Source organism: Glandiceps talaboti, chromosome 11 (genome assembly GCF_964340395.1).
Source record: "Glandiceps talaboti chromosome 11, keGlaTala1.1, whole genome shotgun sequence".
NCBI lineage: Eukaryota > Metazoa > Hemichordata > Enteropneusta > Spengelidae > Glandiceps > Glandiceps talaboti.
Window position 1 is genome coordinate 3,999,813 of NC_135559.1, and position 14,314 is coordinate 4,014,126.

Consider the following 14,314-nt stretch of genomic DNA (forward strand, 5'->3'; position numbering starts at 1 on the left):
AGTGACTGAACTGATTCTTGCTTTAATGTTCATAATTATGCTTTATAAGTAAGATATTCTAGAGTTCGAGCAGCGCCAGTACTTCTATATAAATATTCTGGCGAACTTGAGTATGCCTAGCCTATCAGTTGGAGTACTAGCTTAGAGAGAAAGAAATTAGAACATTGCATGATAACTTGGAATTAGATAAGTCAATATATTGATAGGATGATAGGCTGGATTTTTTGCAAGACTCACAGAACGTATGCTATGGAAAATGCCAACATAATTGACTACACATATTGTAACAATTGAGCTCCAGGTGAAACAAGTATGGCTTGGTGGGCGTATTATTTGTCTAAAACCCCTAACAAAAGTACTAGCATTTCTTATGTTATTGCGGGCATCGTAAGCTACTACAAGATCGCCACCAACGGTATCGGTGATAGAGCCGAGAGAGGATCGGTAGCAATGGCTGGTTCACGGACAGTATCAACTTCCTCCTTGATTCAGTGTTCTTTTGTCGTATCATGTTTGGTGTACCAGGTAGTATGTCTCACTCCAATAATGGAAGAGGAAACACTGGTGTGGCAGTCAAACGATATGGGGGAATTCGTGTACTTCCGGACGCCGATCGTCATTCGTGTTCCTAACGGTGATTTATTGTCGTTTTCAGGTGCTCACAAGACGACCGTCAGCGACATCGACGCCAAAGGTTTAGCAACTCGTCGGTCTAAAACGGGTGGGTTGTCATGGGAAACTACAAAACTCATCTTTGAGGATGTAATACCAATACTACAAGGGTATTTCATCTTGGGGGCGGCGTTAGTTGACATTGAGACCAATGTAACAATGCTTTTGTATAGCCACTGTCCGCATAACATTTGTGCGCCTGGTGTGTACCCCACAACATACATAATCCGTAGTTATAATTCGGGCTACACTTGGTCTAAACCCGAAGACTTGTCTATTAAAAACCCAGCATTCGCAAATTGGACTTGGAGCCCAGGACCCGGTTATGGCATACAGAAACGTCTTGGCCCAGCCAAAGGTCGTTTGGTCGTCTGTGGTCATACTGTATCTGTGAAACAATCTTCTGAGCTGCTCTGTTGTTCATACAGTGATGGTAAGTATATGCATGGCATTACGTAATTAGATTGTGTTAACTTATAATCACGGCTTATTTGTGAAAACTTGCCCATAAGTCTTCATAGAAATCATATATTTTTGTCATCTCAGCAACGAATATTTTTACAAAGAGTGGTACACTTACACATAAATATTTCGCAAAAATACAAATATACTGGAACAGAAATGACTTGATAATTATTTTTCTATCACGTACATGTTTAGATCATGGCAATTCATGGCAGATTGGAGGGTGTCTGGTTGGTATACCATATAATGTACCAAAGAAAACTGGTGACTTTATGCCTGATGAGTCTCAGGTATGTAAGAATAACACTTTCCCCATAAACAGCGCCTTCTAGTGTTGGTATAGATAGTTGATACTGTTGGTTAGGATGAGAGGCTTGTTGGTTGGTATATTATATAATTTACCCAAGAAATTGGTGACTTTTTGCAAAATGAGTCTGATAAAGCAATAGACCTTTCTTATAAAGAGCGCCATCTAGTGGCATAAATCGTAGATGTCATAAAATGTTGATTCAAAAATAATGTTAATAATGTACACATTGTCAATTTCAATCCACATTGCCATAGGATAAAGTCCTTGAGTAGAATTTAAAACTGCTATATTATACATGTAGCATAGTCAACCACAAGTTTGACAGACAATACATACTGCATGTTTAACGACAGTGTCCATTGGCTCTCTAATCTGTGATAGAACCACGCAGAAACTAGTAAGAAACAGCATGTCCTATACTTTAAGATAACAAGATTAAATGAATACAATTTCATCAGATATTTTGTCTAAATAAATGGAATGAACTAAACCTACCACCATGCAGACATCAAATGTAGACATCAAAACATTGGTGCCCACTTGTCTGCATCTAGTTGTAGTATGTTTTAAATGGTTTATTTCAATTAGACAAAATGTAGCAAGAAATTGCAATTTTAATTTGCTATCTGAAAGTGTAGAGTGCAATTTCTTATTGGTTTCTGCATGGTTGTATCAAACAGAGTCAGTGAATACTAACATGAAAGGGGTGGTAGACAGTTGCTGGCTAATTGTTTTCTCTCTCAAATTCTTATAAAAGTGGCATTATTATTTTCTCAGATTGTGGAATTGCCAGATGGTGCTCTACTGATGAATTCCCGGAATCAATACCACTTCCACTGCAGTTGCCGTATAATTTCCAGAAGCTATGATGGTGGATTATCTTTTCCATTGCTTAATGTCACAGTGGATGAAACATTAATTGACCCAGTCTGTGATGGCAGTGTACTCATCCACGATGGCATCATGTTCTTTTCAAATCCCGCAAACTCTAAAAAACGTGAAAACATGACCCTGAGGTGGAGTCTGAACTATGGTGCGTCATGGGAGGGCGCTCTTACTATTTTCTCGGGAGGAAGTGAATATTCAACTTTGACCTCAATTGACGATAATCATATAGGCCTCATATATGAGAAAAATGGTTATAAAGATATTTCATTTGTCAGAATCAGAATTCATTGAATATTTTCAAGTTAATTTATTGCCAACTGTTTGGCTTGGAATGAGTGCATTTCATATGCATGTATTCCTGTAATTACAAAAAAGTAGTATGATTATGAATATTTTGTTTGCCACTATAAGCTATATTTTAGACCATTATAGAAATGGTCTGAGTCTGTATTAAGTATAGTCTTGCTGCTAGACCCCTCAGGCTTTTCTGCTCACTGTCAAGGTGACCGAAGGTCACCAGTGAGGGCGACAGTCTGAATGGCATCACCTTCAGAAACAGAATGTTGAGAAGAAAGCCTGAGGTCTAACAGCTAGACTATATTAAGTACAGGAAACACAGGAATTCCTTTTTCATAGCGAGTGATATGGTTATTCCATGAATTACATCAAACAACATTCAGACAACTTATTTGAATTTCATGTATGTGGTGAAATAACATGGAATTTATAATAATTGCAATTAATTTTACACAGAGGCTGAGAATACAAATTGAAACAATGATGTGCTGTCATTTTACCCAATTAAACTGCATGTATCATATCATTCAGATGGTAATTTTACTCACAGTAGGGCTGATGAGAAGCCTGTCCTGATTGGGTCACACTGATAAAGCATATGCAAATCATATTTTAATAATAATTATTACCAGTACTGACAACTGAGGACTATTAAATATTTAGAATTACTGGGAATGTGAAAAGAAAGTAGAATTGAGAGTAATATATGTATAAATTTCGTACTTTATGAAAATATTTGTCTAGAAAGAAATTGAAAGAGTATTGATATTATTGCACAATATTTTCCTTTAGCCAAGGAAACTATGAGTGACTTAAGGGGCCTTGTCACTATGAGTCAAAAGATGAGTAGTGACAAAACCCATATTTTTCAACTGAATGTTAAAAAAAAATATTTTGATATAATATGACGTAACCATAACTTTTGAAACTTTTTGACACATTATGAGCACTGCCGAATGAATGATGTAAACAGGCTAGGGTATAGATTTACCGTATTGTTTTCAAAATCACTGAACTTGGTTGGTTTACGTGAAGTAAGCTTATAGTACTTACTGTATGGCCAGCATTCTCTTCTCTTTCACACATAGTAAAATGTTCATCCGATGTTTGAGCTAAGTCCTGCTTGAAAACGGAGTAATTCGGAACTCTATTCTGACAACTGTCCCTCCGGTGTTGAGGACAGTCAGTATCACGTCCCGTACACCGTCAGCACGCAGGACTAGGGTCACCTGTAAAGTATGTTTATAATGAGGACTGGTCTAGGTAGCCTCAGTGTAGTGTACCAGTGTTTGACACAGACTAGTTTGTACACTTTACACAGATCTCGAGTCTCGTGCTTGCAGTGTTTTAAATTTCAGCTGCACTTTCAGTAACTATACTCATGAAAGTACGACCGCAAAGGATATTACAAGGTTTCATGTAAGCTTGTAGTGTAAAATACCCCTGGTACTCCACACTTGCACTCGTGTGTCATGCATGGGGCCGGGGGTTCTGTCTTATGAGAATATTTTGAAAAGCAAATGATTATTATTGTCACGGCATATTTTTACTATTTTCAAATTAAAAATAGTATATTTTTAACTTCATCTTTTTATATCCTAAGCTTATAACATAGTAAAAAAAAGTAAAATACATCTACGAACACTTCATATGCCGTGTGTTGTGTAATTGTATGGTTGGTTAGATGCATGGATGACCTTTATGCATACATAATTGGACATGTACTCAAGAATTACCTTGAAGCCAATAATATTATCAATTGACCGAAGATGGGCAGATTTGTCTGCAAAAAGTAGTACAATATCTAATGGGGGGGGGGGGGGTTACTCGTACTCCCGTCCATTGGCTATACGTATATGTGCCGCCCTTCGAGGTACGGTATGTTTTTTCGCCCATTTAGTCTATAATGGGTAGCGATTAAGAGTGAAATATGGTCCACTTTAAATATGTACATTTTTTTATATTGTTTCGTCACGTCTAAAATGGGGTCCCAGAAAGATGTGACATCCTCATCATAAATTCTCGACTAGTTCTTCGTACAACTCCCCCCCCCCCCCGAATTTCCTCGTTTCTCTGGTGTCAATCTTATATATGCAAGTGTGAAAACTGCATTTTGTAATACTCCATCACCTTTTAACACAGAAATAAGTATATTTTGGTCTAAAATGAGTTTTCTAAAAACCTGAATGGTAAAAATGGGGTGTTGAGTTTTGGTCAAAATGAGGTTAGCAGCCGTACCCGTTCACCCTACCAGAGCTGGTCAGACGTACCATCCCCTCTCCCATCCCGAGTACAATGTATACGTGGATATGTCTTTGCCAAAGACTTGTTTGTTTGTTGAAGGTGATACTGAATATACTGATGCTTGTTTGATTCCCAGTCCAAATAACCTTTACACAACCACACGAAGTTAACATAATATGCAAATACTTATTTCTAATGCAAACGAAAACGTCCTAACCCATTGTAAATAAGAAGCAAGGCTGGCCTGTAGAATACCGTATTATTGTTGGTACAATGGTCATATGCACATAACGGCTCAATCATCGATCACGCCTATTGAGAGAGAGTGTGATCATCTGTCGCAGGTTTTGAGAAAATGGACGTACGTTTTCAAGTGCTATGTTTTCCCGAAAGGCGAGAATCAAGCATCAAGTAGAACACATGGGCAAACGATTCAGTAAATGTACAATAAATGAATTGTGAAAATATTGATGTTTTCTGTATATAGATCTAACTGTTGTCTTCGGGTGTCCTTGGAGTTATTATCTCTTGTTTGCCCACTACACAGCGGTTTTACTTTAGTAAATACCATGGATGGAGGTCACTGGGAGGAATGTGTGTTCTACCTTCATGGTAATACAGTGCAGTGGTAGTATAAACCATTATAACGGGAATGTTTTGACTTTACGACCGTCGACTAGACTAGGACCATCCTTGAATCAAATCTTATACATTTGTATATATAACATCGTCGCGAGTAGAGTGAGTGAGTGGATGTAACAGTACTCGTGTGCATGTGATTGTCATATGATTTCAAGATCGCCACCAACGACCAATAATCACAGGGGCGAGAATGGATCCATCGCGGAAGTGCTCGCATGTGTCCATCGTTCTTTCAGTCGTTATTGCCGTATCATGTCTGATATTTCAGGCATCATGTCTCACTCCAACGGTTGAGGATGAAATACTGGTTTGGCAAGCGGGCGATGAAGGAGAGTTTAATTGCTTTAGGATACCAATCGCCATTCGTGTTCCGAATGGCGATTTGATATCGTTTTCGGGTGCTCACAAATCTTCCGTCAGCGACATCAACGCGAAAGGTCTGGCTACTCGCCGATCGAAAACAGGTGGGTTGTCATGGGAACCTACATCAATCGTCGTCGAAGACATATCGGTACTCGAAGGATATTTGAACTTGGGGGCGGCTCTAGTTGACAGTGAGAGAAACGTAACCATGTTGTTATATTGTCATTGCCCTCATCGACAATGCGGACCTGGCGTTATACCCAAGAATTACGTAATCCGGAGTTATGATTCCGGTTACACTTGGTCTAAACCCGAAGACCTGTCTCTCAAAAACCCAGCATTTACAAATTGGACTTGGTGCCCAGGACCCGGTTATGGCATACAGAAGCGTCTTGCACCAGCTAAGGGCCGATTAGTTGCCTGTGGTCACACTGTGGATAGAAATAAACAAGCCTCGGAAATAGTGTATTGTATTTACAGTGATGGTAAGATTTATTTATTGTATTTTTAAAAATTATTTTAAGAACAAAACACCGATGTTCTTTGATGTTAAAGGTCCATGACTGATAAGGAAAAAAAGAATTTGGGGTATTAAAAAACACTGTCTTGCAAGCTGGATATAGAAGAATCGCGTCAGCCATAAACCCTCCACCAACGGGTCTATGCGATATACTGCATGCTGCTAGGAAGTGCTAAATGTGAGAACGTGACATTCAAACTGTTGACTTTTACAAATTTGTATGTGGCCATTTCTGTCATGTCATTTTTTGTGAGAATGGAGCTGCAGAGTGTAGTACAAGTTATACAGCTTGGAAACTCTTTGTATATTGTTTTCATCTACAGATCATGGTAATTCATGGCAGATAGGAGGATCTCTGGTTGGTATACCGTATAATGTACCCAAGAAAACAGGTGACTTTATGCCTGATGAGTCTCAGGTAAGAATAGACCTTTCCCGTAAACAGTGCCATCTAGTGGTGTAAAAAGTTGATACTGTTGGTTTGGATGAGAGCATTGTTTATTGGTATACCACATAATGCACTCTAAACAAATTGTGGTCTCATGCCAGATGAGTCGCAGGTAAAAATGGACTTCTCCAATAAACAGCGCCACCTAGTGGCATAGATGGTAGATACTGTTAGTGAGGGAGACAGATGAGAGGGTTGTAAAGGTATACCACACTAAACAACTGGTGACTTTATGTTAGATGGGACTCAGGTGAGAATAGTCCTTTCCAAGTAACAGCGCCATCTGGTGGCATAAATAGTAGATAGTTTTTCAAGAGATTTATCCTTTGAGATGCTGTCACTATATTACATAATAAGAATGGCACTATATTCAAGGTTCCAGGTAAAAATTAGACATATTTCTAGTAAACAGTGTTATCAAGGGAGGTACATTGTATATAGTAGATATGGCAGATAAGGATATTATCATGTGTGAATTGCAATTTGATAGGCAATGGATTCTGAGAACTGTAATTTCATTGCATGAACATTTTCTTGTCCCCTTAATATACCATAGCCATTTTCGAAAGAAAGATTGTGAGGGCACCCTGATTTGGGAAAACGAGGGTAAACTTAACCCATTCAGTACTGAAAACTTTGCCGCCAAAATTATTTGAACAAAATTCTTGTTTTTATGTAAGTTTTTGGCATATATCAACTTCATTTTAGACTGGAATTAAAGAAATGTTTATTTCGTAATGAAGTAATATTATTATAATTATGAAAATGTTCACATAAATTGGGTCCCAAAATTATTTAAAACTCGTCTCCAGTCATGAAAGGGTTAAACCTTGTATTGTGTATGTCACATGCATGGAAGTATGCGACACAGTCAATGAAATAGCTGTAGGTGAACTCCCTTTGAACCTAAATAGAAAAAAGAATGAATCAACTGAATATGTTGTTGGCATTTGTCTTGAAACTTTGGAATGAATGATTTATAAAGAAGTTGAACGTCATTGTGTTCAATGATTCTAGCCAACACTTTCATCAAACTGTTTCAGGACTAAACTCTCTCACAGTCCTGGGAGCTTTGCATAAATAGCTAAAACTTGGGTTGTTTTGTATGTACCGATATCTACTGCATAATTGTACTCGTATACTAGTAACCCAGTATCCCTGTACTGTGCGCCCTATTGATCACATAGGGCTAACCTTTTGTTGATGTGTTAGGCTTCCCAAGTTTTAGCTATTTATGCGAAGCTCCAAGGACTGTGAGAGAGTCTATTTTAGGCCAGCACACTATGTCGGCTGTAAGATATGTTGTGTCTGTAAGGCCAAAAAAAAGAGAATTGTGTCTGGTCAGTGTGTACATCACTTAAATACCCCCACGTTGGTCTTTATTTCCATGTTTGTCCAGCCCATGCAGTCTGCAGATCGTTGGGAAAACACAAAAATAACCCTCCCTACTTCAGTGAAGACAACTGCAGGGCCAGTCATGAACAAGCAAGTGACATCTGGCCCCACATACACACTTGCTTTAAAGTACTAAATAAAACAAACAGTAACTGCCATAAATAGTAGATTGAGTGACAGGTTTGTTGAGAATTAACATTTTTTTTTAAATGCTTTGTTTGTTTTAGACAAACTCTTCTGTCCAGAAATTTTTTTTTTCTTGGTCAAAGTATGTCGTATCGCTCAACTCATTCTGATCTGTAAAACTTGTGTGAGGGCACCCCGTCATGGTGTACGTATCGCTTGACTCATACTGATCTGTAAAACTTGTGTGAGGGCACCCTGTAATGGTGTATGTATCGCTTGACTCATACTGATCTGTAAAACTTGTGTGAGGGCACCACGTCATGGTGTATGTATCGCTTGACTCATACCGATCTGTAAAACTTGTGTGAGGGCACCCTGTAATGGTATACCTTATAGCCTGCACTTAATAATAGAGGCCAGACTGTAAATATCTTCTATCTTTCCATTAATCTCACTATAATCTATTCTAAACTAGTTTTCATCATTATTTTCTCAGATAGTGGAATTGCCAGATGGTGCTCTACTGATGAATTCCCGGAATCAATTCCACTTCCACTGTAGTTGCCGTATAATTTCCAGAAGCTATGATGGTGGATTATCTTTTCCATTGCTTAATGTCACAGTGGATGAAACATTAATTGACCCAGCCTGTGATGGCAGTGTACTCATCCACAATGGTATCATGTTCTTTTCAAATCCAGCAAACTCTAAAAAACGTGAAAATATGACTGTGAGGTGGAGTCTGAACTATGGTGCGTCATGGGAGGGCGCTCTTACTATTTTCTCGGGAGGAAGTGAATATTCAACTTTGACCTCCATTGATAATAATCATATAGGCCTCATCTATGAGAAAAATGGTTATAAAGATATTTCATTTGTCAGAATCAGAATCCATTGAAAATTTTAAATTTATTGTCGTTATTTAGCTCAAAAAAAGTTTATTAGTAGCTTAGTCTTAACTCTGTCTATATTCAACATGAATTTTATCTGTTTGAATTTTTATTGTTGTATCACTTTAGCAAAGGCAAAAAATGTTTGGATAATAAAAAGCTAAATTTACTGAGCAGGGATATTGAAATTTACTGTCTTTATACAGTTTCTTGATGTAGCCTGTGTTCTTGTGTTGATGCCATGGATAAGCTACACTTTCTACACCATTTCCTGTAATCAAAACCACACCTTGATATGCAAGACCACACTTCCAAGTGTGCTGTGTGCGGACATTAAATATGTATAAACAATTCTGTTTTTACTGGACTGTGATAACTGGACAATATTCAGATTATTTTCGAAGTATTGACTAGTCTCGCTGCCAGACTTGTGACTATTGTCCCTAATTGTATGTATGCTGAGCGGCTTAGCCACGAGAAGAGAGGGTCTAGTCGGGACCAAGTCCCTCACTTCTCGTGGCTTCGCCACTCAGGGCGGCCTTTGTGTGCCTTACAAAGCTAAGAGACGATAGTCATGAGTCTGGCAGCGAGACAAAGTATTGACCTGTCCAGTAATGAAATTCTATAGTTAGTTAATTGTCAAGACTAAAATTTCTTATAAAGGTTAACCTTTCTAATAAGATTGTAGGGCCATATATTAGACATCTATTTACAGGACAATACATGATATGTTAGGGGACTATGTCTTTAACCTTTCTGAGAAGATTGTAGGGCAGAACAGTACATGATGTGTTAGGGGACTATGTCTTTGACCTTTCTGAGAAGATTGTAGGGCAGAACAGTACATGATGTGTTAGGGGACTATGTCTTTGACCTTTCTGAGAAGATTGTCGGGCCATATATCAGATGTCGTGGGGTTCTGACTGCCATATTTATGTGTTCGTTGAATTTGATGAGATGAAAAGTCTAGTAGAGTCTACATATCTGCTAAGTCAGACTACTTTAAAACATGGAGACATCAGTTTTACAACAGATGCTTTCAAATACATTCAGTTATGTGGGATTTAGTATTTCAGATAGAATACATTAGATTCTCCAGGAAGAACTCTACAAATAGAGATAATGCTGGAATATTTTACTGCTCAAGTCATTATCACCATTATTACACATTTGTAATGTGTAATAATGAGAGAGAGAGAGAGAGAGAGAGAGAGAGAGAGAGAGAGAGAGAGAGAGAGAGAGAGAGAGAGAGAGAGAGAGAGAGAGAGAGAGAGAGAGAGAGAGAGAGAGAGAGAGAGAGAGAGAGAGAGAGAGAGAGAGAGAGAGAGAGAGAGAGAGAGAGAGAGAGAGAGAGAGAGAGAGAGAGAGAGAGAGAGAGAGAGAGAGAGAGAGAGAGGGGGGGGGGAGAAACAGACAGACAAATGTGTATATACAACAAGCCTCCATGAACGTTCCCAAGTATACTATTTATTTCCCACCTCTCACGAGTTTCAAACTTAAATTAGATTACCGGTAGTGTTTGGATCCTATATAGGAAGAAAAGGTAATAATTGATAACTTGTGAATTCAAAACAGCGTATATACATTAAAACTCACATTTACATAGATAATATGTATGTGGATGTGACATCTCTATAATAGAGTTACAACGTTGGGCAAACCATGTAGGGGCTATGGGCAAACATGGCTTAGAAAGCCCTTCTGTGCACTCACAAGATGGGGGGGGGGGGGCATCCTGGGTTTTTGAAACAGTATGTCAACGTTCTTTGGGCGAGTGTAGGATCTCCTAACTGGATGTATTTCCCAGAATGCCTACCCAGGTGTACATCTAACAGGCCTCTTCTCAACCAGATTTACCAATTTCATAACTATTCTAGAGAGCTTACATGATGCAGGGTTGGTGAAAACCAAATTCTTTGGCCCCTAAGCATACAGTAATGCAACCAAGATAAAACAAAAACAAAAACAAAAAAAAACCGGTTTGTTTCCCTTTTATAAAACATGAGAAATGATTGAAATGTTCTACTGCAATCAAAATCACAATTCCCCAAATGAAAGATTAAAAGATTGGTAACATGTGGAAAACTTTCAAAGTGATGAAACCTTTTGAAAATGGGGTGCTAGACAATGTCATATCGTACATGGTAGTGTCAGACAAATTAAATGGACAGTTAGGGAGCCCAAATTGAGGTCAGCTGGCAACTACTTGTTGCTATCAAGTGGTCAGTATTAAAGTGTGCCGCGGGGTGTGTCGCTGCCAAATTTACGGCGTGCTGTTTTGTGTAGACCACAGACAAAGCATTGCCTCTCTGTAAACTGAAAGATCCGTCGTTGCATGTAATCTAGTCGTTTTGGAGTTTATGGGTGGTTAAGGTCAGCGTCACTAATATTGATGGTAGCTTAGTGAGTTGTGGTGTATACGAATAGACGGTTTGTACTACTACTAGATCCCGGGGACTTGATCGAGCCACTGCAATGACCATGGTTCTTATCAACGTGTTAATAATTCTTACTCTACTATGCATTGGATGTAGTTCACTTTCACCTACTATTGTTGAAGAGCAAATCATATGGACGTCACTTAGGGAGGGTGAAGTGTATTACCGAACGCCAATGTTGACGAATCTCCCAAACAGGGATATTCTGGCATTCGCCGGTGCTAGGAAGTATAGTTTGTCGGATCAGGCTCCAAAGGTCCTCACCATGCGTCGATCACGAGACAAGGGTAGCACTTGGGAGCCGACAGTGTTTCTTGTAGAAGACACAAAGTACTATTTCAACCCCGGAACAATCACAGTAGACTACGAGGTCAACAGTTTAATACTATTATATATTCACTGTTCTCTTATATGTGTAGACAGCCTTCCACAATTGTTCATGTTGAGAAGCTATGATTGGGGTTACAGTTGGGGCAAACCTGTTAATATATCGACACACAATCCAGAATTTTATAACTTGTCAACACACCCAGGTCCAGGATATGGAATACAGAAAAGACTGTCACCACATAAAGGCCGACTTGTCGTGTGTGGTCATATAGAGCTTCCGTATAGAGCAATGCAGTGTGTGTATAGTGATGGTAAGTTAGAAGGTTCTTTAGTTTATGTATTTTTTTCGCAACAAGAAAACAACAACAACAACAACAACAACAACAACAATAACAATAATTAAAAACAATACAAAAAGTAACACGCAAACTACTGTGAAACTACTTGTTTTACTTTCAATGATACCAACTATTTTTGGAGTTTTCCGTAAAAACATCTAATGACGTAAGTTTTAATTATTATACCTATCAAATATCGAGGAATCCGTACGTGTGCTCTGTAACAGACTGTTCTAACACTGCGAGAAGACAGTATAGCTCCATATAGATGTAGGTCGTCCTACCTCGGGCAGACCCAAGTCCTACCTGAGGTAGGATAGGTTTGTGTCTACACATAGGAAGGTTATGGCGTAGATGTTGCACTATCCCTCCTGACCCCGTCCTGACCCGCTCCTCAACATATATATATGTTGTGATGTCATGAAAGTTCACGTTATTTTGATACTTTTTTTCCGATTTTATGTAAATGACGCACATTGAATCACAATTATCGATAGAAGCAACATAATAAAGTCAGAAGAAAACTGCAAATTTGTTATATTTCAGTGCTACTATTAGCCTACAATGGGATTGAGGTCAGGAGGGTTTTAGGACAGAACGCGTCTACACAGTACATAGGACGAAGTCGGGAGGGTTTTAGGCTCAAAGGTGTCGAAGTCAGGACGAAAAATCGTTAAAAAAAAGTATCAAAATAACATGAACTTTCATGATATCACAACATGTATATTTTGAGGAGCGGGTCAGGACGGGGTCAGGAGGGATAGTGTAAAATCTACGCCATAACCTTCCTACGTGTAGACACAAATCCTACCTCAGGCTCAGGTATACGTAGGACTCGATGGGGCTAGTATTATCTTGGGAGGCATGCATTACATCATACTAAATGACAGTATTTTCAATTGAGTGAAAAGATTAAACTCAGTTTGTGTTACTTTGACATTAATGATAAAGCATTGTTTAATTTGTGTTATTTTCTTTTGTGTCATCAGACCATGGTGACACGTGGAAGATTGGAGCTACCATATTTGAAATTCCCCATACACTTACCCATAAAAAGGGAGATTTCGGAATGGACGAGTCGACGGTAAATATTTATATTTTATTTAAATAATTCAAATTAAAATGAAAATTACATTCTAACCTGTCTACTGTCGTGGTGGCTGAAACTGTCAAAGAACGGGTAAAGTGGATTCACAGGACCATCTACTTAAAATAGCCTAGAAGTATTGTAAATCTGATTGAATTGTAATCTTAGCTTGTCTTCCCATTTTCAGGTGGTAGAACTTCCAGATGGTTTTCTGATGTTAAATTCCCGGAACAATCACCATTACCACTGTAACTGTCGTGCTGTTGCCATAAGTACCAACGGAGGAGAAACATTCCCATTAGAAAGTATTTACTATGATACCACTCTCGTCGACTCTGGTTGTCAAGGAACTCTCCTGCTACACAATGACGTGATGTTTTTTGCCAATCCAGCCAATCACAGTGACAGAATTAATATGACTTTAAGATGGAGTGAGGATTATGGGAAAACCTGGGCAGGCGCAATTGTGGTGAACCCAGAAAAGAGCGCGTATTCATGTCTGTCGTCTGTTGATGATAATCACATTGGTCTACTCTATGAAAAGGGGGGTTATGAAGAAATGTCATTTGTCAAAATTAAAATTCACTGAGCTGGTTAATAATCATACTTAGATAAAAACAATGTATTCTATGATGGCCTAAAGCTGCCAATGATGGAGATATTTATAATCGTTAATACTTTCTGGTGAAAGTGGTTTTTTCAAAGGGAAAGGGTAAACATTATCGAACGAACAATTTGATTTTTGTTTTTGATTTGATTTGATTTAATTTATGTTTTTCATTATTTTCAGTTTTCATTTCTTTTAATTTTGATTTTACTTTTCATGTCATTTTGAATTTACTTTTCATTTCACTTTGATTT

At 38.4% G+C, this 14,314-nt stretch overlaps 2 protein-coding genes and 1 pseudogene across 3 annotated transcripts; all 3 read left to right on the forward strand.

The window, feature by feature from the left end:
• The first annotated feature begins 450 nt into the window (after window positions 1–450).
• Window positions 451–2,626, forward strand: LOC144442678 (sialidase-1-like). Its single transcript, XM_078132056.1, has 3 exons — window positions 451–1,105; window positions 1,333–1,427; window positions 2,225–2,626. Exons 1-3 carry the CDS (start codon window positions 451–453, stop codon window positions 2,624–2,626), a joined length of 1,152 nt encoding a protein of 383 aa, XP_077988182.1.
• A 3,082-nt stretch (window positions 2,627–5,708) lies between these two features.
• Window positions 5,709–9,516, forward strand: LOC144442679 (sialidase-1 pseudogene; annotated as a pseudogene). The gene is made up of 3 exons (XR_013481649.1): window positions 5,709–6,366; window positions 6,725–6,819; window positions 8,867–9,516. The product of XR_013481649.1 is annotated as a sialidase-1 pseudogene (transcript).
• Window positions 9,517–11,735: 2,219 nt separating this feature from the next.
• On the forward strand, window positions 11,736–14,042 carry LOC144442842 (sialidase-1-like). Its single transcript, XM_078132223.1, has 3 exons — window positions 11,736–12,339; window positions 13,356–13,450; window positions 13,641–14,042. Exons 1-3 carry the CDS (start codon window positions 11,736–11,738, stop codon window positions 14,040–14,042), a joined length of 1,101 nt encoding a protein of 366 aa, XP_077988349.1.
• Window positions 14,043–14,314: the final 272 nt, after the last annotated feature.

What these genes read in the sequence shown, in the direction of transcription:
- LOC144442842 (XM_078132223.1), top strand. Translation starts at nt 11,736, where the DNA reads ATGACCATGGTTCTTATCAACGTGTTAATAATTCTTACTCTACTATGC. An exon ending in GCAGTGTGTGTATAGTGATG is followed by an intron (nt 12,340 to 13,355) that starts GTAAGTTAGAAG and finishes TTGTGTCATCAG; the next exon opens with ACCATGGTGACACGTGGAAG. An exon ending in TCGGAATGGACGAGTCGACG is followed by an intron (nt 13,451 to 13,640) that starts GTAAATATTTAT and finishes TCCCATTTTCAG; the next exon opens with GTGGTAGAACTTCCAGATGG.
- LOC144442678 (XM_078132056.1), top strand. Translation starts at nt 451, where the DNA reads ATGGCTGGTTCACGGACAGTATCAACTTCCTCCTTGATTCAGTGTTCT. An exon ending in CTGTTGTTCATACAGTGATG is followed by an intron (nt 1,106 to 1,332) that starts GTAAGTATATGC and finishes GTACATGTTTAG; the next exon opens with ATCATGGCAATTCATGGCAG. An exon ending in TTATGCCTGATGAGTCTCAG is followed by an intron (nt 1,428 to 2,224) that starts GTATGTAAGAAT and finishes TTATTTTCTCAG; the next exon opens with ATTGTGGAATTGCCAGATGG.